Here is a 26,949-nt window from a genome sequence, read left to right as displayed (position 1 = left end):
GCACTTTCCATATTCAAGGTACTTTATATTCGAGCAGTGTTCTTAAAAGTGATTTGTGATTTTGGGGATCTCAATTCTTATTTTACAAAATAAAGTGTCCTATAGTTGTCTCTTGAGAGGTATCTGAAATCACCCGTCAGCTTTGAAAACCTTGCCCAGTCTCTGTTCATGCTTGAGGGGGAGATGATATTGCAGATATGAACAACTAATTGCTGGAGCCCACAGAGGCAAACTTTTAGTTCTGAGATTAAAAAACTGTGTATTTGGAACTTCAAAGGCATCTTCATTTCCACTTATTTAGAGGAATGGGCTGCTTTGGGAAGCATGGCAAAATACCAAATATTCTGGACCACAGATCCTGTCAGACTTCAACTTCTCACAAACTTCTTGGACTTTAACATTTTCTAAAAAGAAAAAACTTAGAGAACACTGACTGGCCTTGAAGAGTAGCGACTAGCCCTGTCTGAGACTGAGGTTTGCTTCTTAGAATCTGACTGTTAACTAAGTTTCTTCCTTCATTTGAGTTGAAGACACATTTATTGTGAAGTCTGTTTTCTGCCAAACAGCATCTGAGCAAAAGTATCACTGGATCTGTTATTGATAATCTTCATAATCTGTGTGTCTGACTATGACAGGGAGCATCCTAAAATAAAGCAATGAATGAGGAATGTATTACAGGCATTTTATTGGTTAAATACATCGAGGCAAGAGGATAAACCCATACAAGCTGGCCTTGAACACTGCAGGAGTGGAGCATCAGCAGCTTTCCATGCCAAAGCCTTACCACCCTCACAGGGAGAAATTTCTTCCTTATATCTAATCTAAATCTGCTCTCTATCAGTTTAAAGCCATTACCCTTTGTCATATCAGTACATGCCGTTGTAAACAGTCCCTCCCTGGCTTTCTTGTAGTCCCCCTTTGGGTGCTGGAATAATAATTCTGTAGGACAAATGTGAATGTTGGCATTCTTTTGAAGACAGTCACAAGTAGCTGTTATAAGGCTTTAGGTTTGTTTTATCATATGAAATCCAAAATGCTTTGTAAATACTGTGATTTGGATTGTGAGGAGGGTAAGAAAGCCATTTTCTGCATTGATGCAAGTCAGACTATTTTAGAATTAAGCATTGTACCTGAACCTCTGTTAAAATTCTTTGCTGCTCACAGGAACCAGCCATGCCATAACAGATTTGAGAGCACTGTGTTAGAAAGCATAACTTGCCTGCTCAGCTCCCTTTTCCTTTCTGATTTTATTGATGTTACAAGACCAGTATGTTTGGCATCAGTGACCAGAGTAGAGGAACTGGCGCAGGGAAGTGTGTTAGCAGTGAATGAGGCCAGTTGACCTGGCTTGTTATGTTTGCAGATAAATAAAGAGAAGACAGATGATTTTTTTTTTTTTTTTTTTTTTAAATTTTAAGTAGGGATTTTCCCAGGTTACTTCTGTGGGCATTTTGAAAAAATAAGGCAAAATAAGAACAACTTGAGCTATATGTAACCAGGACTTTGTGATGAGCACGAGTACAACTTTTCTGAATATAGCATGAGGCAGATTTTTTAATGTAGTAAAAGGACAGATTATTGCTTCATGATTTCTCAGGCCTTGTTTCCTAGAGGGTGTGTTTTCACAAAATAATGTAGTCTGGTTATAGGTCTTTTAGAAGGTTACAGCATGATTTATTGTCAGATATTTTAAACAACTGTAGATACAGTAAGTGGGAAGAGGAAGTTGCATGAATGGTGCATGGCTTTTAGTACAGTTTTATTTCTTTACTGCAGTGATATTTAAAAGGGGAGGAACAAACCATGTACACGTCAGGGTGCTTCAGCTGATTCACTACTTTAGTTGTTAGAGCAGTGTTTAAAATTGCTGTGAGAGGCTGTTTCCTCCTTCATGCTAACCTTTGATATGGCAAATTCAGTTTGACCAGTGCCTAGTTATATGACTGAAAGAATTACTGGCTGACTGTATAGAGTACAAATTTACACAGACTTCTGAAAATGGGCATGGAGTGTGAATAGATCATCTTATCTGACAGAGGGAAAAGTATTCTATGTATATTCAGAAGAAAATCCAAAGCAAGAAAATCCATTTCCTCAAAACACCTTTAATCAAAATATATCTTGACAGCAGTGTAATAGCAGACTTTTGGGCTGTCTGCCAGGAGATGTGGTGTTCTGCTTCTGCAGCCACGATCAGTCAAGTCACTTCCTGAGGAAAAAGGGTTTCTGAGACCAGGTTTTCATCTGTTTATTAGTTTTATTGGGTAGTACTTGATAATCAGATGGCTTATGGGGGATCTACTACTTTTCCTAGCACTGTCCAGTGTGGTTTTTGAAATGAGGAAGAGGCTCTAAATGAGACTTCTTCTTTCAAACCCCTTTCACTGAAAAGTGGTCACATAGCAGAAGTTCTTTTGGCAAATATAAGTTTGCTTTTTTTACCCCTGTAAAAGCTGTGAGGAATGAATGAGAAACCCTGGGAGATGATGTTAAACCATGCCAGCTTTATGCAAGTCACAGGCAAAAACTGCCTGTCAGATGATTTGTAATTATCGATGTTTGGATTGCAAAGCTTGACACAGCGATTGGTTTGTTGTGTGCTGGTCTCATGTCACTAATCCTTGCTGAAAGATCCATGAATTCCTGCTGTCTCACTTCACAGTGCTGGGGAGGGCGTGGGGAGGGTGTACGTGCACACTGCCCTATGTTAATAGTGGTATTGAAGCATTATATGTGTATATATGTATATATATATGCAGTATATGTGTATATTATATCAACAAGTTGACCACAAAAGCTGTTTTTCTTTTCTTCCTTTACGCTTGCAGGTGTTGGGAGGGTCTCTTTTTGTAGTGCTGCTTCTCGTTTGCTTACTCTGTGGTTGCCTAATTCATTGTGTGTGTTAATAATGCTTCCTCAGCAGCAATATAAAACTCTTCTTTCATAGTAAATGCTTTTGTCACCAGGCAATTGGCATGACCATGCAATTGTTTTAGGGAACTGACACATTAAAAAAAAAAATAAAATAAAAAAAAGCAAGTGGGAAAAATGGTGGGGGTTCGGTTGGATCAGTTTTCCAGTCCACCTCATCCGATGGCTACATGGGCAATTCTGGTACAGTAGTTGAGATGGAGACAGAATGTAGGAAGGGGTTATTTGGGGGTGGCTGTTGAATCCCATTTCTTTCATGAAATAAATTGCATAAAATTGCAGTCAAATATTTCTCCTCAGTTCCTCAGGGTATGTTTTCTGTGCTGTTTTAAAGGGACCTAATTATTGCACAGAGGATGTCTTTGTCTAACTTTTAGAACAGTAACGAAATCACTGCTGAAGGAATTTAGTAAAAACTACTTCGTCTTTGGTTAGAGTCATTGCAAATTTATAAAAAAGGAAAACTCTGAATCACTTATTTCTTCTTTTTCTTTTTTTCCCTCAAAAGTTACTTTCATTTGTGCTTTGTAAATCAGCTTCACTCAGGCACTTTGTATTGTATTTAAGTGGTATGTGTTTAAACTGTATTCAAAAACAAACATGTCGAGTTTATCTGGGTGCAAAACTTCTATTGGGAATGTGTAGATTGAAATTAAGTGAGGGATGTATTCCAAGGGTAGATAACTCCTGGTTTGTGTTGATAAATCAGCTGAAGGGCTGAACTTTAGCTAATAAATCTAGATTTAACTTGTAGCATGAAGGGGGGAAAATCAGGTCACTTTATCTTATGGTCAAATTTTATTTAAAGCTGACTCATGTAATATATATGCCTGTAATATACCTTATCAAGAAGCCTTAAATATCAGATTCTGTAATACACTCAGCATCATTTGTGATGTCATCAATTATCTGTGCACTTGGGTAGAAATCACTTCACGAGAGAACTGCAGGAAAACTAACTTTTGTTGAAAGATATTGGTGACAATTGTTTTGCAAGACTCAAACTTTAATTTGGGGATTCTCTGCTCATGCTGTTCAGCTGCAGAAATCCTTTGACAAGGGCATGTTACCCTACTTCTGCAGCTGAGTTAGAGAATGACGTTAGAAAGAGAGAACTGTCTAATAAGTGAAATTAGGAGACAGTGTGCTTCAGCCTGCTTTGCTGGCTGTGTACAGTTACCGTGCAAAATCCCTTTGCCGGGCAAAAATTTGGACTACAAATCAGTTTGTGTCAGGAGCAGGCTCAATGACCAGTCCCATAGTTTGAGAAGTGTTAAAGACATTTCAGTTCTTGAAAATTAAGTTCATTGTCTGTGCAGAATTTTCCTTGGAGAGATGTGTAATGAAAATTTCTCTGGCAGATCTACTTGGTTGTGGTCTGGCTAATTATGAGATGACAGGGATGCTGGGTAATTTCAAATGATCTTTAGAAGTTACAGTCATAAAATTAAGAAATCTGGGTTTTGTTCCCAGCTCTGACACTTATTTCCTGCTGTCACTACAGCCAAGTCACTAAGGTTGTCAGGGATGTCCTTTTCCAGCCACAGCTCTGACAACTGAAGGGTTTTTGTCCCCAGCCTGCCTTGGGTGTGCTTTGTGATCTGCTGACTGCTCAGCTTCTGAGCTTTCTCTGTGGCAAATGTCAACAAAATGGAATTAAATGTGTAAAGACTGCAATTTTAAGCTGTTTTAACTGCACAACTGCACCTGTAAAATTGTATGGCCAGAGATTCTGATTTGGAAAATAGATTTCTTTTAATCAGTTGAGTCTGCTTCAGCAGATGTATTCTTCTCTGATAGAAGTGCTTGTGCAGTGAGGCTGGAATTGTACAGAGGTCTTTACTCTTCATAATAAAAATGTCATCAAACTCATCAACTTTCAGGTGCTCAGATAGTTGCCTAAAAAGGGCATATAAAAAATTCAGTGATACTGTAGTCACTCTGAAATCTTTCGTTTATCTTTTAATAACTTTCAGCAAGTGGCATGGAGATTAGCATTTTTCACTGTCAGAAAGAAGACTGCCACTTGTTTTCTTTGCTTTTTCTGGTTTTATTTCCCTTGCTTTACATCTGTTTGAATTTTTTCAGGCTGTAGAGTATGACTTTCCAAAGTGAGAATGTCTGGTATTTTGTGAGTGCCAGACATTTTCTGAGATAGAAGAGAGCTGTGTACCTAGTCTTACTAATTAGGCACATTTTTTCTTGCTTGCAAAACCCTTTTATTTGTGGCATCTTCTGGATTGATTTAGAAATAATGTGTCACTAATGTCAGGTATCCAAAATGCTTCTGCTGCAAACACTGTTCTCTTTTTAAATTTTGTGTCATCATTTAACAGGTACTTTTTTTTTTATCTTACTTTCATGCTTGTATTTCTTAAAGCTGTGAACAGTTCCTTTCTTTTTGCTTTTGGCATCCTATGTATTTTCTCCTGTCCTTTCCCCTATCTACTTTTTGTCTCACTGCTCCGCTCTTATCTTTAAACAAGTTTTCACCCTGGAGCTTGTGACTAGACCAGCCTTCCACTGCTTGTCATCTAAAGTTTGTTCTCCTTCAAATCTCTTTGAAAAATTCCCCTTCCTTTCTTTCTCCCTTCTTTTTTCTGGACCTCTTTCTTTCTGATGCAGAAGGTTTCTCTGGTAATGATGTCAAACACAAAAATTTGTATGTTTGAGAGGATTCTTTTTATTATTACGTTACTTTAAAATGACACCATCCTGGATGTGAACAGACCTAATGCCCTGTGTTAGAGATATTCATGGATTAAAGAAAATTCTTGATGGGTTATACCAACCACTTTTTGTGTCACTCATTGTGCTCACTGTTTATCATCTGTAGTTAACTGGTACAGAAGTATCATCTTCTGGAGTTCTGTGAAGTGTCAGTTTTTATTTGACATCATTCAGGGTCTGAGCCTGGTTTCACATGTGAAGCAACACAACTGCAAATGTCGTTTCCTCACCTGCAGTAATGGAGTTGGTAATGCCCTTCCTAGCTGTTCCACCAGTTGTCCTTTCACGTGGCATCAAAGAACAAGGAGATTGTGGACACAGTGCAAAGTCAATTCTAAGATTAGGAATGTGGGTGGTGTTGGCGCTGAAATTCAGCACCTCAGAGACAGTCATTGATTCCTGATTGAACAATTAACAGTTCCAGATTTAATTTCACTGGTTTATTTCATGTCTTAGAGCTTTTCTCTTTTTATTTTAGTAGTTTTCTTGGCCTGTTGTCTGAATTATTACTGGTTTATTGTGTTGTTTGTTGTCTTTTGGCATCACCTGCTTGTCCAGGTCAAAAAATTATTGCTAGGAAGAGTTCTGGTGAGTCATGTAGCCCCAGGAAAGGCTCTATTAAAGATAGACTTGAATGACCTAGATACAAGCCCTTGTGTTACAGAGACATTACAACCTTCCCACATGACTTATTTTGGTTTTTAATTCTTCCTTTCCATAAGAAAGGAATTTTGGTTTGGTTGCCAATATCCAGACTAAGTTTTCCTACCTGCAGCTTAAGCCTACTTGCCTCTGTTCTTATTTGTCCTTTAAATTACCTCTTTTCTCAATGGAACAGTCTTTTATATATCAGAAGATTTACTAGGACATCCCAAGTTTCCTCTCCTCTAGGCTAAATGACTCTAATTTGTTTGCTCTTTGCCTTTTAGATTGTTCAGCCTTGCGTTATAAGTCATGTTTTTAGGATCCCTTGTGGCTCATGTTCCAGTCCTCTGGGTGTTGTCCAGTGGGTTCTCAGTGCTTCAGCTGTGGCTCCCACTTCTTCTCCAGCCTCCTCAGCATTGAAGGCCTTTTCCTCAGTGGGATGACATGGATGACTCAGAGTTGTTGGATGAATTGGTGGTCGTGACAGGAAATCACATTTGAGATTTGACAAATTGTTACTTCTTGGAGATAAAACCTGTTTGGAAAAACAGTATTGTCTAGTCAGATGCATATGCTTTTGGTTTTTAGCTGGTGAGAATCTTTTCAAAATCCAGGTATCACAGCATACTAATATAACTTGTTTGTTTTGACCTTTTATTTTTTTCTATAATCGGTTTTATGAGCACAGCTGTGAGGTTTTGTAATTTAATTATATTTTCATCTTCATTTCTATTTCTTCTTTTTTAAGTTTCACAGGGTTTCAAGTTTGCATCTCTGTCCTTCTTGAGAAAGGATTTTTTTAATTTTATTTTTCAGAATGAGTACACAACCTCAGAATTGAGGGAGGGTTTTTTCCCAATTTTTGAAAATTCTATGGACAAAACAGACTTCAATTTTGTACATTAATTTTCTTTACTATTCAAGAGCCACTATTCTGAAACTCTGCTTGATATGTGTATATCATTTTTCAGCACAAAGTTAACAGTTTTAGAAAACAGCAACTATTAACAACCTTTCTCAATCACCTCTTTTTTATTTTATGTTTTAGGGTTTTGACCCACCACATCAAAGCGATACAAGAACTATTTATATAGCAAATCGTTTTCCCCAGCATGGCCATTATATTCCTCAGAAGTTTGCAGACAACAGAATCATATCATCCAAGGTAAGGAATCAATTTTTTGTGGGAAAACCACTTGATATGTTACTTAAAAAGTTGTTTGGTAAATGTGCAGGTGTGTATGATGTCTAGTGGTGCATATACAATATTCAAAATGAAACAAACTAAACTTTTTTGAGGGAAAAGCAAGATTGCTTCCTATGTAGTTTTTCTCCTCTCATCCTTCTTTCCTCAAAGCCTATTAAAGTACAGAGCAATTAAGCCTGTTGGTCAGGATTTCTGAAGGAAAGTAGGTTTTAAACTAGTGCTGGTCATGTCTGGATGTGATGCACCAAACTACTTAAAAGGAAGGGTGAAGCTGGTTGTGAGAGTTTTTAAAGTAGCCAAATTGAAAACTAATACTCTGCATAAAATAAATCAGCAGTGGACTGCAGTTGCAGATTCCCTCCTAGTGTGTTCTTGGATTGAAATCAGTGGAGCTGGTGGTGGGATGTGCCTTGTCTCTGTGGTGTTGGAGAGAATGTTACAGCTGCAAGAATTAAATTTCTTCCCTGCTACCCAGGATGCAAACAGCCAAATGACTCCAGCTGCCCCTATCCCAGTGGGTAGGAGAACATTTAAAACATGGCCTGTACTGGCAATGCAGTTGCTACCCCTGCTTCCCTGCTAGCTGTACTTGAAACAGAAGGAGAAAAAAACAACAAAAATTGGATACAGCAGCTCTGTGTGGGAGAAGACCAAGACCAGGAGAAGGTTTGGGGGAGGGGAGATGGAGAATGAAAAGATTTAGACTTTAATGGGATTGGAACTGAATTTCATTGAAAAACTGTTCAGTGTGTCATAATTACTCTTCTCTCTCTTTTTTTCCCTTCAGTATACAGTGTGGAATTTTGTTCCAAAAAACTTATTTGAGCAGTTCAGAAGAGTAGCCAACTTTTATTTTCTCATTATATTTTTGGTTCAGGTAAGTTGAATAATACTCAGGAAATTGCAGTTTATGTTGTAAATCTGCCACTGATTTTTGTTCTGTGAATTTAACTTCTCTACTTACATATTCTGCCTATAAAAAGAACACATTTCCAGTTTCTCTGGGAAAAGAACATCACTTTAAAAATAATTATGTCCAAATTTAAGTGTTATTCTTAGGTTTTACCTTTATGAATGCCAATGTATTTAAGTGTGCAGCTTTAAAGCCCATTGCACTGACAGCAGAGGGACTCAATTGCCTCAAAATACAATTTTAAATCTTGTAAGGTGGTAACGAAATTCCAAATAGACTTCTTATTTTTGTGGGCATTGGTGGTGTTTGAACAAACCAGGAGTTTTACTCTGTGTTTTTAAGTGCTTCTTGGACATTTGTGTGCAGAAACGCAGACATTCAGGTTCACTGGCACCAAACTGGGCAGTGTGCTTGCTCTTGAGCTGAGCAGAGATTAGTGTAAATTCCCCAGTGTAGGAGGAATCTCGCTTTTGTAAATCAGCAGACTATTGAGACACAGTTCTAAGATCCTGACATTCAACTTGTTCAGATAAAATGAACCCACAGGTGTTACAATTTGGGTTGACAGTTTGTCAGTTTTGAAGATGTCAGTTAATGCTGTTATTGTTACAGTACAGGTCAGAAATACTGCTGTGGCTTTTGTAGCTTTTTTGTTCTTCTTTTAATGAAGAACATCCACGAGTATATTATGACAGTGTGTACATTTTCGGTAATCTTTGCACCCCCAGCTCTGTAATTGTACCTGAATTCTGTGGAGCTATTGTAGGTTTAGCAGGTGAAAGGAGAAAGAGTCTAAGGAGAAATAGTAACTTTTGAAAGACAAATTAATATCTGAGGCAGAGACAAGATTTTGGGGTACACAAACTTTTCTATCATTATAAAATAGAATGCTTTGAACGTGTGCAGTCCTCCACAGTGATTAACCAACATTTAATAGTATGCATCTGAAAAATATGGCACCTCATTTGACAAAAAACAGGGATAGTGAGGAGTTCATAAAATTTGTCTGTGATTGTGCAAGATGTCAGTACTGGGCCAGTTCTGTGGTTTTGAATCCATTGCCTCCTGTGTCCCTTGACCTTGTTCTTTCACATTTAGAAAGAATGACCTTTCTAACCTGAAAATTCCTGTGTTGGGAGTCACTAAAGTCATACTGTTCTAACTTTGTCTAACAGAATGTGTTGTCCATCGCATTTTCCTAGTTAAGAGTATTGACTGTGTCATTCCTGTTGTGATGTTTCATGCTGTTTAAATATATTGGAGCTTGAGAAACATGGAGACATGCTGGAGATAGTACATAAATGTTACTTAAAGTAACCACAGCCAGCATTGCTTTTATTTCTTTTTAATGCAGATTTACCCCTTTAGTTCAATTTTGTGTCACATTTCTTTCAAACTGTTGAGTTCAGTAATATCTAAATGTGATGTCCATGAACAAATAGAGATCTAAAGGCATAACTTCTATTCTGAGTGTAATCCTGTTTTCTTTGTGACAAGTGGATACCCTCATGTGTATGGGAAATGTCTTGTCTATGTGCCTGCATTCTTGGAAATAGAACAGGAGAAAAGCTGCAGTAGTTTTTGTTCATTTGTTAGAATGTTTTTATTCAAATCCCACTTGGAAGTTCATTAATATCTAATTTTTTTTTTTATATAAGGCAAAGGTGCCTTTTAAAGTTGATCACCATGGTATATTCCCTGTCATATGAATCTCATGTGACCAAGATGCAGAATCTGTCATTACCACCTTGTTCCACTGGGGATGGCAGAGCTGGGGCAAAGTCTCAGTGTGGGATTTAAACTTACAGCACAGTCCAGTCCACGTTGTTCACCACACACGTGCATGCCCAAAACATGGTGACAGACTGCATTTTGGTGACACCAGGTGTGTGTGGATGTGTGTCCAGCTGTGTGGCAGGCAAAGGACCATGGTGTTCTGGTGAAAGAGGCAAAGGGAGCAGGCTGCCATGACAATTCCACCAGCATAAAACCTGCTTCATTTTTATATGTGAGCCTCTCTTGAGAAAGAGTGAGAGAGTATAGATGGCAGAAATGTCATCTATATCACCTAAATCAGGTGCTTTTGGCATGGGTCTTCTTGGACAACATGCTGCCAAGCTGAAATTGCAGTGCTACAGTTGAAGAACAATATTGCAGGCTATGTCTCATTTTTATTGTGTTCTATAAATTGTCTGTTTCAATGGCAAAAGAAATAAACTCATGCATGCATTGTAAAGTGGCATAATCTGTTTTGTCTGTGAGGCTCTTAGCTCTTAAGAGAGTAAACTTCATGTATGATTTTGTTTTTTCTTCTTTAATGATTCCCAAAGCAATGCCATAGGTCTCAGGTAAAGTGGATCCAATCAGTGTCTGTGGTTTTGAATAGTTCCTGTGTATATTTTCTTTGCAGCACTTGACCGTGTTGTTTTTTTCCTGCAGCAGAGGAGAAGCACTAACATCCCCCCACATAAAGAATCTTAGTGTGTACACTGCACTTTTGGCATGCCAGCAACAATAGCACAGATTGTAAAAAATGCATGTTAACTTGGGGGAACTGGAAAGGTGCAGTCTGAAAAAGAAAATGTTCTCTAATATCTAAACCATTGGAAACTACTGTTTTTAACTTTATTTTCACTTCTAAAGTGGATGATGTTATACTCTACATTGCTGGTAAGCAGTAGATTGTATAGAATGTTGAAACAGCATCACGAAATGTAGATTTCTTTCCTTTGTAGTATACTTCCAAATTCATCTCTGTAGAATGGAAGTATATCTTCCTTTTACTAAGGACTCCTAAAGTTGTCACATGCATTACAAATGTGACTAAGGCTGCTCTGTTACCTAGAACCTTTTGTTTGCATCATTATTGACATGTATTATTTAAGTGTCAGAAACTGAGTTTTGCTCCAGAAATATTGCAGGAAGTGCAGTAAAAACACTCACAGTTTATAATGAGATACTTGGAAAATAGTTGTCATCTCTTACTTTATTAGGGTGGTTTTTTATTGACCTTTTTTTGAAATTACAATGGTGAAAATAAAATTTGAGCTAATGTTCATATTTTCTTCCCTTTTAGCTCATGATAGATACCCCTACCAGTCCTATTACCAGTGGATTGCCATTATTCTTTGTCATAACTGTGACAGCCATAAAGCAGGTAAAGGGGAAAAACCTTGTGGCATGAAGTCTTTTGAGGGTAAAGTTACTTAACAAAGTCTGACCAAGAAAATACTTTGATACTAAAAATACGTAAAACAGTGTAATTTTTAGAAAGGATTTTGTATTTAATGTTTCTTTTTAGATACTTGAGCTTCAGCATTTGGTTAGTTGTCGAGCGCTCAGTGACTCACTGCAGTACCCTTAAATGGACAGTGAATGATGTCAGGCAGCATTTTTGTCTAAACATTACATGTCACTTGTTATAAGACCTTTTCTGAAAGCTCCTCGCTTATTCCTTTGGCACACCTCGCTGCATATCAAAACCAGTCCTCCCACATCACACACTGAGAAAGGAGCTTGGGTGGATGGAGCAGTGGTGCAGCCCATGTTTGTCAGTAGTTAAAAGGCAAGTTTGGCCCCAAGGAGTACGTACGTTCCATGGTGTAAAGTAGGTATTAAATGTAATCCTGTACCAGGTAAAAGCTCCAATTTAGAAAGCTTCTGGTTTTCTTTTCTTCTTCTTTGGTTGCATAAAACATTTTGAAGTGCTTTATAGCACCTGAAATAAGAAAAACCTGAGTTTAACAGAAATCTTGTTCAAGCACCATTTTGAGACCTAGAGCCCCGGTAATGAGAATGTAGAAATAGAAGAAAGAGAAAACATAAGATCTTTTTTTTCTTTAAACCCCTAAAGCAAGAGGAGAAAGAAACGAGCTCATAAATAAAGAGGTGATGTGAATAGAAATTATAATCTCTTCTGCAGGGAGATTATTTTCAGGAACTATCCCCTTCAAGGGGTTTGACAGTGCTGTCTGGGGAAGAGATGCAGTCTAGCAACTGAAAAATAAGCAGGAGACTGTTACAGCTACAACTGGAATTTCAATTTGCCTTCTGTGCCAATAACACCCAAAGGCACCCAGAAATAGAGCAAAAGTAAAAATAGTTCTAGCTTTCAACTGGGTAGAGTGGGGCAGAGGGGTTCTTAATGCTGGAGTAATATTTGGACTAACATTTCATCTTGTTACTGTGCAATTTCTGTATGTAGAGTGCCCTAATCCTATTCAATTGCAGTTTTTACCATCATCCCCCCAAGAAAATCACATATTCAAGAGCTAGAATGATAAGTAGGCAATGGATAATATCCCTTAAAGGTGTGTGAACTAAAAGAGATTATGAAACAGAGTTATAAATATTAGATCATTTTTTCCAGGAAGAAGTTGGACTTGTGTAAGTCTAAAATAGGCCAAAATAATTTAACACCACCTTTGTTCCAGATGTCCGATCTTATATTGGGAAATTTAAGTATCTTATCATCAATTGCAAAGAATAGAGATTCTGTCATTCCTTCTGGAGAAACTTGAAATCATTCATGACTTGCAAAGCACCAGGAGATTTCCTGGCTGTCTCAATATCTCTGCAAGGACTATTGGAACCACCTAAGCTGATCTAGTGGACTCTCACATTTATCCTACATGCTGCAAAGAAGGCAAAAAATATTCACAAGCTGTTACCTTGGAAGGACAATTAAGTGTGCTATTTCCAACAGGCTGCCTTCAGACAGGGAAGAAAGACAAACCTTCTGTTGGAATGCAGAGGGGGAAAATACTCAGTATTGCCTCAAAATCAGCTCCCATTTTCTCTCACAGGAAGCAGATTTTAAGGAAAGAAACCCCTTTTTGAAAGCTGTGGGGCACCAGTTCTGTACAAAGTTACATTAGAATAAATGTTAAACTATGATTTAATATTCTCTCAAAAGATGAAGGTGAAAAATAGAAGCATTAACCATATGCAGGTTTAAGAAGCTTAGCAGTGGGTGGAAGAACTCTCCCCTGCTTCCAGAAGACCAGTTAATTTGGAACCTCTAGCAAACCTCAGAACTCAGCCTGATTTTAAACTCAGCAAAGGAGACAGAACTTTTTCTTAGAAGTGTAATTGCACCTAGGTCAGAAGAAGGACATACTAGACTGCAAAGTGGTGCAACTCATGCTGTGTCATTTTATCTGTCCTGTTAGCCAGAGCACTTTCCTCCTTGTGCCTGTGAAGGTCTATATACAGTCCTCAGAGGAGTCCAAAATTGGCAAACAAATAAAAATAAAAAGTTAAAAAAACAAGCCAAAACACAATAAAATAAAGGTATTTCCCAAGGAGCTTTAGGATACTTAGTCCATTTCAATAAGTTACAGATATTTAGCTGATTGAACAGAGATGCTTACTTGACTGTCAGTTAAATTATGAACTTTGAAGGTTTTGAATAATTATAGACCTATACTGACAATGAAAACCCTGGTCATATAAAATGCAGGCTGTTTCTCAATTACATTTGATGCAGTTATTTAAACAGAATTTAAGAATATAATTTAATTGAGGGAATTTAATCTTAGTTTCTCTTCACGCAATTAAGCAACATTCCCTGTGTTCCTGTGGCATCTCTCTTTGTCACAGTATTTTTCCAATAGTTGCAAGTGAGGATAAGGAACTCTCAAAAATGCCGCAGTAGGTAAATTTGGGGGGAATTTGAACTGACCACATTAAGTTGGCTCTTAAGAATTCCCTGGTGTGAGGTGTCACCCTTGGGTTGTAGGCAGTAGATGTCAGATGGGGAAAGCGCTGAAATCTGTACTTTCTAAAGAAGGTAAATTTCAGTTCTTTGCCAAATGCCCATATTGCTCAGCTGTTCAGGTCTATGAGACAAATGCCCCAAGGTTACTGGATTTTAGTTAAACCTTTGTTTTCTTCTGTCAGTCACCTTTAACAAGGAGCTGTAGGTACTGACTCTTGCTTTTTCATATTGATTAGGAAGGATGCTTAAAAGAGTCTTACTTAGGAGCTTTAGGATTCTAATTTCCCAGAATTTCTGAGTGTGGCTGCTATTACTACACACTTCTTAATTATTTATTTTTAAGCATTTGGCATATAAAGCTTCTTTTCTTTTCCCTGTTTCCTCTCCCCTTTCTTTTCAAACCCAGGCAGTGCAGTTGTGCTGTCCTTATTCATTTGTGCTAGTAACAGTGGAGGTACATGAAGGTAGAGCTGCAAAACTGTACTTTTAACATACAAAATTCATCATATAACTTCCCTACAGACTACAGACAACTGCAGAACTCTCCAACTGCATCTGCATTAATACTCTTTGTATTGTTACATTCATATAATGTTTGTAGGATGAGTTGGGATTATGCCTGCTGTTTCATACGGCTCCCTCCTTCTGTCTGCAGACTTACAAGGAAGTGTTTTTAACTCTTTCACAGATTTTATAGCTACAGAAAAGCATTTTAGGAAATCTTTGTTCTTGCAAATGAGTTGCAGGAGTTTTGGCAGGATGTAGGAGGCAGTTGATCCATAGATTGATCCATTTCTTGCACTGCTTGTGGGGCTTTCCAAACAGTACCTAGATTTGGGGATTAGAGATTATTATGCTATTATGATCTAATGCTATTAGATTAAATAAGCAATGTATAAATACTTCAGGAAAATAAGATGGGGATAATATACCTGGATTCATGATCAGGAATGTTTGCACATTTGTGTGCATGGGATAAAGGGTGCTTGAAGAGGTGCAGAATATCAATTTAAGAAAAACTGCTTAATTTATCAGTTAAAAGCTCAGTTGCTGCAAACTGTTCCATTAGGACTCAAAAAGAATTAAAACCTTCTCAGTCATCTTCTCTTGCTATACAGAGCTGATGTGTCAACAGCATGTCACGCAAAATTAGGAAATCTTAAGATTTCATGCATAGGCTATGACAGTAAGTATAAGAAGTGCTGTCTGGTATGACTTGAGGAAGTAATTTCAGTCTGTTACTTCTTTAAAAAGAAGGAATCCATAAAGGACCCTGGGGAATGACTCTTCCCAGATTTTTGGTATAATAATCCATACAGATCAACGATTTAATGAGTGCTTGGTCATCTGATCTGCAGAAAATATCACTGCCTGTTTATTTTCAGAGAATATGGAATTGTTAAGTTTCTTCACCACTTTTGCTGCTTTATGTGCATTTACTTGTTCCTGTGAGTGAAAATTAAGAGGTTTCCCAGGTTCTTGAGTAACAGCTCTAGTAGAAACTCAAGAGAAATTAGTGACTATATTCAGATTATGCAGGAAGTAATTTGAGGCACATTTGCTTAGAAGATATTTAGTAAGCTTTTTAGGTTTATTGCTTGAAAAGTAAATTTCTGTGTGTTTTCCACAGGGTTATGAAGATTGGCTACGACATAAAGCAGACAATGAAGTCAACGGTGCTCCAGTTTATGTTGTTCGAAGTGGTGGCCTTGTGAAAACTAGATCTAAAAACATTCGGGTATGTGGTTAAGGGCAAACTGAAAATTGTGTTTCTATCACATAAGTACAGCTCTTGTTTCATTACTAATCATTGTGACCTGTTTGATCATGGTTAGGTAACAGTGCTGAAATGAATTCTGCTCTTTTCAAACTCCCTTTGTGTATTTCTCATTTGTGTTCACTTCATTAGGTGGGGGACATTGTCAGAGTAGCCAAAGATGAGACTTTTCCTGTTGACCTGGTGCTTCTGTCGTCTGATCGAGTGGACGGTTCATGCCATGTCACCACTGCAAGTTTGGATGGAGAGACCAATCTTAAGGTCTGGGTTACTTCTGTGAAACAGTTAATTTGGGATGCCATTTTTAGTTCAACCTGTTGAAATCCCCCCCTGCTGCCTGGTAGTCCTGTGTTAACTTAAGGGGCACTGTTTTACAGACGCACGTTGCGGTCCCAGAAACAGCAGTGTTGCAGTCTGTTGCCAACCTGGACAAACTGGTAGCTGTTATAGAATGTCAGCAGCCAGAAGCAGATCTGTACAGGTATCACTTTAGTAGTAAATATTTTGAAATTAACACCTCAAAATGAGATGTTTAATATTATGAATGTTATCGGTCTTGCTGCAATTAAAATAGCTTCAGACATGTGCTTGAATTTTAGATTTTAATAATTAGCCTGTGTTTATACATATGTACTTACTGAAAGCTGCAAGTGGCAAGTTTTAGTATTTTGGTATTAAACCAAAAATTATAGTTTTTATTTATCTTTTGTATTTTAATTATGTACATTTCTGTTCTAACCAGTAAACTTGTTTCCAGATTTAAAAAAATTAAATGGCCTGTGAATATGACCAGTTTGGAGAATGAGTTGTATAAGGTTCTGCCAGGTGATTTCAGTACTATATAGGATATTTTAAAGTGAAATTAACTCAAATCATAGCAAATTGTTGTAAGCTTATGTTAATTCCAAAGATATGTGTTGACCATGTTTATTTTGCATGTGCTCAAGATTTGCACTCCATTCTTCAACAGTAAAACCTTAGATTAAAAACAGGGATATCTGAGTGTTCTTTAACATCAGCAATCAATGTCGTAGATATCATGGGGAGCAAAAGTTATATTCCCATCCAAGTTTCTTCTGAATTGTATAGTGGAAAATGGTAGCTATTAAGTAGTAGTTTTTAAAATCCAAGTGTCACAGCTGTTCTTCAGTAAACTTTGGGATCTTTGAGAAATATTAAATTCATTAAAACTAAGATACTCAGTTTGAGCAGCAGTTCAGATATTTGATATTTAGCAAATTAAGGTACAATTGCTATGGAAGTTTATGTCCCTGTTTGTAGCTGAGGTCATGCTAAATATGCAAACGTCAGATTTTAAATGCAGAGTAGATTTGTTTTAGTGAAAGAAAAAATACTATTTCTGGTTGGTAATATGCTGACTTACATTCGTTGAGGAATTATTTCTTACTGAATCATCAAAAAGTCACAATCTGTTTTAAGTGAGTAGAAATATAATCTTTTGTGGTTATTAATGAAACCTAATAGGCTTTCTCAGACGACTGTTCTTTTGACAGATAAATGTTTCTGTTGTTAAATGTCTCTTGTAAAATTAGTGCCAGTGTTTCCATATTGTTCCATTTTGTACTTGTGAACCATTAAAGACATTTTTGTAAATACAGACTTTTTACATTTTTGAGTCTTTATGCAGATATTTCTAAAACGTTCCCATCTCTCTTAGATTTGTTGGAAGAATAACTGTAAGTCAACAAGCTGAAGAAATAGTACGGTGAGTCAAATTTTCTAAGATGGTTATTTAGAACGCATGAAGGTGGTTAAAGTCAAAACCATCACAAATAAGAGTTACTGTTGAATATGTAAAAGGGAGGGGTATTTTTACTGAAAGTTGTCAGTTATAGCTGAATACTTCAGATGGAGAAGAGAGAAAATTAGTGAAAGAAAGTTCATTACTACCCAGTTTTTCAGATTTAATATAATGGTTCTGAAAGGCTTGGCCGCTCCGAAATGGGTAATTTTTAGGCTCTGGTAATCAGCTGGTACCTTTGTTGCTAGTTGTTAATTAAAGCATTTATTGATCTGAAGCGATTTCCAGTGGTATGTTATGTAAACTACAGCAGATCCTGTTTACCAGGAGGGAAAATAGGAAGAACAGGAGTGAGAAAGATCATGGTTTGAAATAAAGACACGGAACTGACTCACAAGAAATGGCCAGATTTTCAGGAATAGATAGCGTTTAAGTTATTTAATTATTTTATCATGTGGGTTATGGATAGTCGCGCTTTCAAAAAACCTTGTCACCTCTTCTGAAAAGGTGAAGTGCTGTGTTATGATGTATATTTGTCATAGAAACAGGTAAATCTGTTATGATTCTTTCACTCTTCTAAAGTCCAAAATATTATCTATTACACTTTTTTTTTTTGTGAAATTTCTGCTTGAGCTATTTTCCATGTAATGTGTGCTTCAGTCTGAAGGACTGAAAGTCTCAATCTGAGAGACTCCTTTGAGGTTTGCAAATGTTTGTCAATTTTAGATAGGAGTGACCTGGAGTTCAGAGTGAATCAAGGATTTGTAAATGGTTTTGGCAAGAAATATGGGGGTGTAGAAGGCAGGTCACTTGGCCACAAGTCCAGTGCCCTTGACCACCCCCCGAAAAAACACCACCCATACCATCCCCAATACCCCACTCAGCTGTTTTCTAAGGTCACTTTATGTGATACGTCACTTTGAGCTTTTCAAGATCCATTACTCTCAAGATGGAGAGGTTCAACTTTGGGATAATCTATCAAAATAGTTTGACAACATAAAACAGAGGCAGTTTAAAGGGAGTGTGGAAAAAAAATTGCAAGTTCTGACTTCTAGCAAAGATATATCTTCTGTCTCTCAAAGATAAACTTGTCTAGACTGTATTGCAGTGATTCAGGTTTTTTATTTTGGGTTTGTCAGACTGGTTTTACAAACTTGGATCCAGAAATACAAATTATGTTTCTTATATGAAAAGTTTAAATACTCGAGGATTTAGTCCCTTTTAGTTCAGTTCTTCAGTTGAAGTTTGAGTCTAGCCTAAAACATTAACATATGTATGTGTAATTTAAAGAACTCACCATAATCTGTGTATAATTGGTGCACATGGTATTTGTGATGGCAACTGTCACATTTGCAGTAACATTTAAGTTAAATTAATTAAGTTAAATGTTTAACTGTGGGAGGTGGATTGTGAATTTGGCTTTTGGGGTTTTTTTTTGAGTAACTCCAGGTTATGCTTTCAAAGGAACTTCAGGTATAAGAGCTTTGTTTATGTAATAGTGATCACGGACTGCTTGTGGCAAAGCTAAAGGGAAAGTAAGGCAAACCCAAGGGCTTGTGAACCAGCACTTAGCATATGAACTTTACTTCTTTTGCTTATACCTGGTATGTCAACCTGTCCACTGCAGTTGTTAAATTTCTGCTTTCATTTGAAACACTGGCAAAAATGCATTTTTTTTTTAATTTCACACCAACCCTGCTGATAGTTTCTAAAGGTGATACAACGGCTGGAGTAGAACATATGGCTCTAACCTTAAATTGACCTTGTTTCCAATTAGACCTTTATTGTCCCAGCCCTGTTTGGAGTTAACTTAGCTAAAGAAATGAATGTATTATTGCGTTGCGATAGATGTGAGGGAAAAAATATTTATGAAATAAATATTTCATAAACATTTGCTTCCTGTGTTAGGAAGCAAAATTTGCACTGCTGTGGTGGTGGTGTGACCATCTACTTGTTTGTCTCTGTTTAGTATGAAAAATTTTGAACTTTCTAGATCATTTCAGTTTGTCAGAGGGGTACAAGTAAGATGGGTAGTTAGCCAAACCTAAAAATAGCATTCCTGGTGTACTGTGAACCCAACTGGCTTTTTGCCTGCTTGCTTCCTGAGTAACTTGCAGGTCTCTCTGAACCAGCCATTTGGAATATTTAGCTCAATCAGTAATTATGGGATATGTAACAGTGGTGGGAGAGTACAGCAGTGTCCAAAGGAGCCATGAAATGAAACAGAGAGCTCTGTAGAGATGTGTGGGTGAGGCATGTAAGATGATTGAAGATGGACCTAAAGGAGGATGGGGTTGAAGTTGCTGCACTGGGAGTTCATAGGGAATATAGAACAGCTTTGCATAGGAGACTGGATTTCATTGGTTTTACAGAGTACAGAACAACTAATTTTTAAATGCTGATATTTCTATTTCTTTTTAGACCTCTTGGGCCTGAAAGTCTCTTACTTCGTGGAGCAAGATTAAAAAACACTAAAGAAATATTTGGTTTGTAGACATCTAAATATTTAAAGAGTATTCTCTTCTTAAAGCATGATTATGAACTGCGCTTTAATTCTACTTGCACTGAAGAAATTGTAATAATCTTGCTGCCTGTTACCTGAGGGGATATGATTATAGATGAAAGTAATGATATTATGCTGAAGAATCTCTAAGGATATAAAGTTCCAGCTCCATTCTGTGAAAATATTTGAAGTGGTTTGATAAAGGAATAACTTAACTTCAATGGATAAATGACTGTTCTTACTGCTACCCATTGTTCAAGACTTTCTCCTGAGATTTACCATTCTGATTTCCATAAAATACATATTGAGCAGTACAGTCATAATAATGAACAGTGTTAAAGTAGGTGTTAAAATTACTTCAGTAGTACTGTTTTACTATAGCAGAATATTGCAAATACCTACAAAATACTGTCTCATCACTATACTGAAGTAAACACAAAAGTAATACCACCTTTTGATTTTATCCTGCGTCTCTCAAAATGAAAAGTTCTGCAAATTATACATACAGAAAGTAAAGTATAACTCTTTCCCCCCCTTCCTTCCCAGGTGTTGCAGTGTATACAGGTATGGAGACAAAGATGGCATTAAATTACAAGAGTAAATCTCAGAAACGGTCAGCAGTAGAAAAGTATGTTTATTTTCTGATATCTCTCTTATTCATAGAGCTTTAACTTAGTTTTTCCTCTGTAACTTTAAAACCCTGTTGGGTTCACTGGGTTTTAGGCAAGGGAAGAGTGTGTTGATTGCCTTGCCTTTGGTAGGAAGCTGTAAAGATAAAATTAATTTCTTAATATTTCATCCTTTATTGATTCTTTAGTCATGTATGAAGTGGAAATACCCAAGCTTGCTCAAGGTTACAGGATAGGTGTTACTATAGTAGAGATTTGTATGTTGAATTTCATGATTTACTTGAAAGGGAAAAGTTCTGATTTATGTTGCCTTTATTGCAGTTACTAAAACTGTGAGAGAGCCTCCTGGAATTCTTAGGCAAGCGTGGGATTGATTATTCTTCTATAGCTACATACAGACAGAACTGGAGTGTGAACGTTCAGTCATCAAAGCAAGGGGTGGAAAGATGGTCTGTCTGATGTGACAGAATATAGAGACAGATGTGACTGCATCCTGGTGTAGCATGGCCTGGGTTAAATAGTCAGGTGCACGTGGCAGTGCTCTTTTAACTGAAGGAAAAGGTGCAGCCTTGGGTTTCCAGGGTGGTTGGTTGTACTGCCTTCACAGCCTTGCTAGAAACTCAAGGAAGAAGAGAAGGATAAGTCAGCCCCCAAAGTCTTGGATAGCAGGTGTGACACAAGTCAGCTGTTGGGATGTTCTTGCACCTTAATCTAGTCCTCATATTGCCATATAGACATTTTATCTTAGTAAGGTGTAGGATTTCTTTTCCGTTCTGTTGCTCGCTTGTCACACAGAAAATTTATATCCATATCAAGCACAGGGTATGTTTTTTAAAGTGCTGTCCAGTAAGTTAATTCTTGTAACCACAGTGTGTCAGCAGATTGAGTAAAATAAACTGAAATTGCTTTTCTTTTTTTGCTTCTTTATAGGTCCATGAATTCCTTTTTGATTATTTATCTAATAATCCTCCTCTTTGAAGCCATTCTGAGCACTATTTTAAAGTATGCATGGCAAGCTGAAGAGAAATGGGATGAGCCCTGGTACAATGAAAAAACAGAGCATGAAAGAAATAGCAGTAAGGTAATGTAGTTTACCCAGTTGCATATCTGGGGAACACTCAATTAAGATACTGAATGTATTATTTATTATGTCTCTGTTCTTGGATATAGGTGTAAGTATCACATGATCCAAGTCTCTGTGCTGCTCTCTCAGTGGTTTTGAGAGTGTTAGTCCTATGTAGCCTCACTATAGTGTAGGAATATCTCTACACTCTTACTAGTTGGACTTTTTTTTCCTTTATGGAAAGACCAAGCTTTTTGAAAATTTTGGGCTTTGTTAGGACATATTTCTGATGTTCTGTGCTCTTGTTACTGTTCTTTAGGGTGTCTTTTGTCATTCCATAAATGAAAAGAGGAGGAGGATGGCTGTTTTGTGTGTCCTATTACAGTAATTTCACAGTTCAGGAATTTTGTACGTTTTGTGATGTTGAGATGGTTCAGGCAATTTTGCAAGGCTGTAATTTTGCTCAAGCTCCTGCTTGCCCTTCTCACTTTCTGTAGAGGTTGGAGGGATACTTTGGAGTATTCCTGAAATCTGCAATTCTAAGAAGTATCTCTTTTTCTAATCACTCTGTATTTTTCTGCTTTCTGCATAATTTTTGATTTCTCTATGAGTGTACCTTTGTCCAAAGCAGTTCAGGAGCTTAAGTAGAAGTTTTGGCTATGCAAGGTAGAATACCCTGTGGAGCCCTTTCAGTTCTGAACAGAACAGGGAGAAGTATTTCCTCAACCTTTCCATTCGTTTACCTTTGCCATCAGTAACATAGAGAGCCATGTGTTTCTGCAGTGTCATTCTCCTTCTATCGTGTCTTTGTTTTTCTCTCTCACATGTTTACTTCCACAATGTGCTTTGCATTTCTCAACATGCTGATCTCCTTATTAGGAGTGCTTCCCTGTCCATCTGTCCTGTGTGTGCAGATTGTTATTTCATAGATAGTGCTTGAACAAACTCGGTAACCTTAGTAATTGTCACTTCTTCTCAGTATATCTTCTCTCACATGAATTCATAGGATCAACCAAGTTGGAAAAGACCTCTGAGATCATCAAGTCCAACCCTTGATCCAACACTGTTGTGGTTACCAGACCATGGCACTCAGTGCCACATCAAGTTCCCTCTTAAAAACTTTCAGGGACAGCAAATCCACCACCTCCCTGGGCAGCCCATTCCAATGTCTGATTACTCTCTCTGTAAAAAATTTCGTCCTAATATGCAACCTAAACTTCCCCTGGCAATATGCTCTTGGTTTCTGTCTGTATTTTCTGGTTTAGTTTGGAAGATCTCTTTAGGCACAGAACTTGCTCAGTTTTTGTCAGACACCTTTTGTTAAGTAATTATAGCAACACTCCCTAATTGGGAAGAACAGACATTATTTAGCTTTGCAAAGTGTTCACTACTTTTATCTACCGTTTATTTAAAATGTTCTTCTACGCCAATATCTGGTAGAGTTGAAAGAGATGGCCTGTTTTTTCTCATCTCTAATCTCCCTTGCTCAATATTCAGGGGTTGGTTAAGAGTCTTTGCAAAGTACAATTCAGATAGTGAGTTTGTTGTCCAGATGAAAAACAAACTTCAGAGAGGCTGTAGTGTTGCATTTCAAAGTTTGTTAAAATTTTCATACCTAATAAAGAGAAGTTTCTATCTTGTTATGTAGGCGTTTGCCTCAATTGTAAGTGTTGAACACTGATTTGAAGAGGCATAAACGAAGTCTGTGCCATGGAAATCCACATGGTCCCTTGTCATGTAGTCCAGATCACCCACCTCACTGGGGAATGCCAGCAGACAGGAGCCCTCTTGTCACTCTGCTGTCCTAAAACAACACAGAGTCCTTGCAGATTCCTCTGACAGCATGGAATATCAGTTGTTTGCCTTCACAATTTATGGTTCCTTAGATAAGCCCAAATGAGTCATGCTGTTTGGAATGGGGAACACGTTACTTTTTTCAGACCCTCTTTGAAAATAGAATCACCCTGACAGTTAATATTAATTGGCAGCCCTCCTGACAGATTCAGTAGATAGACAAAGATTAATGAACTTGAGAAGTCAAACATCCAGTCATAGCTTAAGGCAGACTTTTTGCATCAGTCTGAAGGCGTGTTACTGGGGCAACCTGGGAATGCCTGCGTTGTCACTGGGTGTGTTGTCTCTCTCGTGGATGTGGGACTTGGTCTTCTCTGGCTCTCTCAATTTGTCATTCCTCATGCATATTGAAACACAATTAAGTCACTGTGTTTCACCTGATGACTGTCGTAATCTTCACATTTTTTCTTTTTCTCTTCTAGATCCTGAGATTTATTTCAGATTTTCTGGCCTTTCTGGTACTTTACAATTTTATTATACCTATTTCACTCTATGTGACTGTCGAGATGCAAAAATTTCTTGGATCTTTTTTTATTGGCTGGGATCTTGACCTCTATCATGAAGAAACAAACCAGAGAGCCCAAGTAAATACTTCAGACCTCAATGAGGAATTGGGACAGGTAGAGTAAAAAATACATAGTTTCTTTTTTTTTTTTTTTCCTATTTTTTACTTAGTTTTTAATATTAAAATTCATTACTGCAGACTTTTTATTGTTTGTGCTTTGATTAATTTTAAAATAAGGTTTAGACATGTGATGGCAAAAGCTAAAATTCTTACATGATCAAAACAACATGTGTAGTAGAAAGTGTGAGTTGAGATTATTTTATTTTTTTTCCTCTAACAAGTATATGCAATTCCAAGTCTGTTTTTTTTTGTCTTTATTTTACAAAAGGTAGAGTATGTGTTTACAGACAAAACTGGTACATTAACTGAAAATGAGATGCAGTTTCGGGAGTGCTCCATTAATGGCATAAAGTACCAAGAGGTCAATGGTAAACTAACTCCAGAGGGATTTTCTGAAGATTCTCCAGATGGAAATAGGCATGGTTTGGTAAGAGACTTTGATTTTCCCACCATTAGTCATCCTAGATAGAAAGTGGTTTTTATTTCAGAGAAATATTCTTGCACCACTGTCATGAAAAAAACCCAACATAAATCGGAATTTCTGAATAGTTTGAAGCTATTAAGTGCTACTGAACAAATAATATTTATTAAACATGTTGAGATGAGATTATTTAACATGAAATATTTGGCAGATTTTTAAGCAAAAACATTTTTTTTTGAGTGCATTCAAAACTGGGTTGTTACATAAATGTTAAAAACCAAGATTTTTCTTTCTTACAGGTGAAAGAGGAAGAACTGTTCTTGAAGGCAGTTTGTCTTTGTCATACAGTGCAGATCAATGCAGATCAGACAGATGGTGCTGACGGTCCCTGGCATGCCAATGGAATAACGTCCCCGTTGGAGTATTATGCTTCTTCACCAGACGAGAAAGCTTTAGTTGAAGCTGCAAGCCGGTGAGCTGTGCTGCCACAAGTGCCTGACACAGGAATTGCTTCCTAGGGCAGGCAATCCAGGCTGAAAGCAGCCGTAAAAATTGCTCGGGACGTTTGTAAAGCCCAGGGCCTGGCACTGTCAGCTTACTGGGAAAACATGGAAATATAAAATACACAAAACCCTAGGGGTCCTGTCATCATTTAAAATATTTATGGAAATCCTTGGGAAACCATAGTGGTCAGAGTGTGTTGCAAATAAAATACTGCAGAAAGTGAGCATTCTTAATTTTCTCTAGAAGTAGAGAACAGTAATGGGGTATAAGAATCTCTCTTTTTCTTCCCTGCCACCTTCCCCTTCCTACATCAATAGACATTTTGTCTAAAGTGGAAATTAAATGTCTATTTACTTTTCCTTTTAGGGTTGGAGTAGTATTTACTGGAATTAGTGGAGACAGTATGGAAGTAAAAAGCCTTGGAAAACCAGAGAGGTATTTTTTTTTTATTCCTTGTTTATTTTGAAGGGCAGAACAGTAGTGATGATTAATGTAAAGTTCTCTTCTTAATCCTCTCTGTTCATAAGCAAACCTTGCCTTTCCACAGCGTGCTCTATTTAATGCTTTTCCCTTGATGTCTTCAAGACAGCTTGCATCTTATTCCTTACCAATAGTAGCTGAGATGCAAGAATTTTGTGAGTTACTCTGTGTAGGTGTGTGTTGTAACAGTTTGTATCTTTTCCCATTCCTCAAAGGTTGAGACTGTAGTAGAGCTGGAAAACTGAACTGCTTATTCAAGTCCTAGAGTTTTTGCTTTCAGCTCTAGAAGTTTCCAGAATCACTCTCATCTGTGCATAATCTAATTATATATTTCAAACTTTCACAAAATGAGTAGAAATGTTATTGATAACTGTATATCTGCAGTATGTCATAACTCCTTTTACCCATTTTATCTGTGTCAGTTGGCAGTACTTCAAAGTTGAATGTCTAAAATTAATTTTCTGCACTAGTGGTAACATAAAAAACTAGTCCAGTTATCAGGGCGCACACACACTGGTTTTTGACAGTGTGAATTGTTTACAAATGTTAGAAACAAAATGTAGTTTTCAAAGTTACACTTGAAATAATGACAGAAGGATAAAGAAATAGGAGCTGCTTGTAATCTCCAGGTATCAAGTTAGTATTCAGGAAACTATTCCTATTGGTAGAGCCTTTTATTCTTACAAAATGGAATAAAGTATATATAAAGTGATGAAAAGCAATGAATTGCACAATGACTAATAGCAGTGATTGTTGTTCATCAGTGGTAGCATTGCTTTTAGAGTTTGAAATGACACGTTGAGGAAAGGTCTGTGGTGTAAGAGTCTGCTTATAAGTAATTGTCTTTGGAAAATTATTTCTAAAAATGTTTTCTTGCCCTTCCCTCTTTTATTAAAACACAAAATACAGGTACAAATTGCTTCATGTGTTGGAGTTTGATCCAAATCGCAGACGAATGAGTGTCATTGTGGAGAGTCCCTCAGGTAGGTCATCAGAAAACGTAAAAGCTGCAGCTGAGAACTTCTTAAATGACATTATTCTTAATTTCTATTCTATTTTACTTTGTAGGGGAAAAGCTTTTATTCACAAAAGGAGCAGAATCTTCCATTCTTCCTCGTAGTAAGAGTGGAGAAATAGACAAAACAAGGATACATGTGGATGAATTTGCTTTGGTAAGTGTATGTGC

General features: G+C 37.3%; 1 protein-coding gene across 10 annotated transcripts in view; it reads left to right on the top strand.

The window, feature by feature from the left end:
• Positions 1 to 26,949, top strand: part of ATP11B (ATPase phospholipid transporting 11B (putative)) — a 65,652-nt gene that overhangs the window by 7,377 nt on the left and 31,326 nt on the right. For all 10 annotated transcript variants that reach the window (XM_027712863.2, XM_027712862.2, XM_027712857.2 and 7 more), the window contains exons 2-17: positions 7,355 to 7,471; positions 8,301 to 8,390; positions 11,503 to 11,583; positions 15,776 to 15,883; positions 16,055 to 16,183; positions 16,300 to 16,403; positions 17,601 to 17,648; positions 20,106 to 20,170; positions 20,734 to 20,815; positions 21,747 to 21,897; positions 24,156 to 24,353; positions 24,627 to 24,785; positions 25,079 to 25,251; positions 25,650 to 25,718; positions 26,673 to 26,746; positions 26,832 to 26,935. In XM_027712863.2, the coding sequence (XP_027568664.1) occupies positions 7,355 to 7,471; positions 8,301 to 8,390; positions 11,503 to 11,583; positions 15,776 to 15,883; positions 16,055 to 16,183; positions 16,300 to 16,403; positions 17,601 to 17,648; positions 20,106 to 20,170; positions 20,734 to 20,815; positions 21,747 to 21,897; positions 24,156 to 24,353; positions 24,627 to 24,785; positions 25,079 to 25,251; positions 25,650 to 25,718; positions 26,673 to 26,746; positions 26,832 to 26,935 (1,752 nt within the window). The remainder of the gene's footprint in view (positions 1 to 7,354; positions 7,472 to 8,300; positions 8,391 to 11,502; positions 11,584 to 15,775; positions 15,884 to 16,054; positions 16,184 to 16,299; positions 16,404 to 17,600; positions 17,649 to 20,105; positions 20,171 to 20,733; positions 20,816 to 21,746; positions 21,898 to 24,155; positions 24,354 to 24,626; positions 24,786 to 25,078; positions 25,252 to 25,649; positions 25,719 to 26,672; positions 26,747 to 26,831; positions 26,936 to 26,949) is intronic.

Source organism: Pipra filicauda, unplaced genomic scaffold (assembly GCF_003945595.2).
Source record: "Pipra filicauda isolate LSUMZ 115617 unplaced genomic scaffold, ASM394559v2 scaffold98_size3848907_pilon, whole genome shotgun sequence".
In the NCBI taxonomy this organism is placed as follows: domain Eukaryota; kingdom Metazoa; phylum Chordata; class Aves; order Passeriformes; family Pipridae; genus Pipra; species Pipra filicauda.
This window is presented reverse-complemented; position numbering and strand designations above follow the sequence as displayed.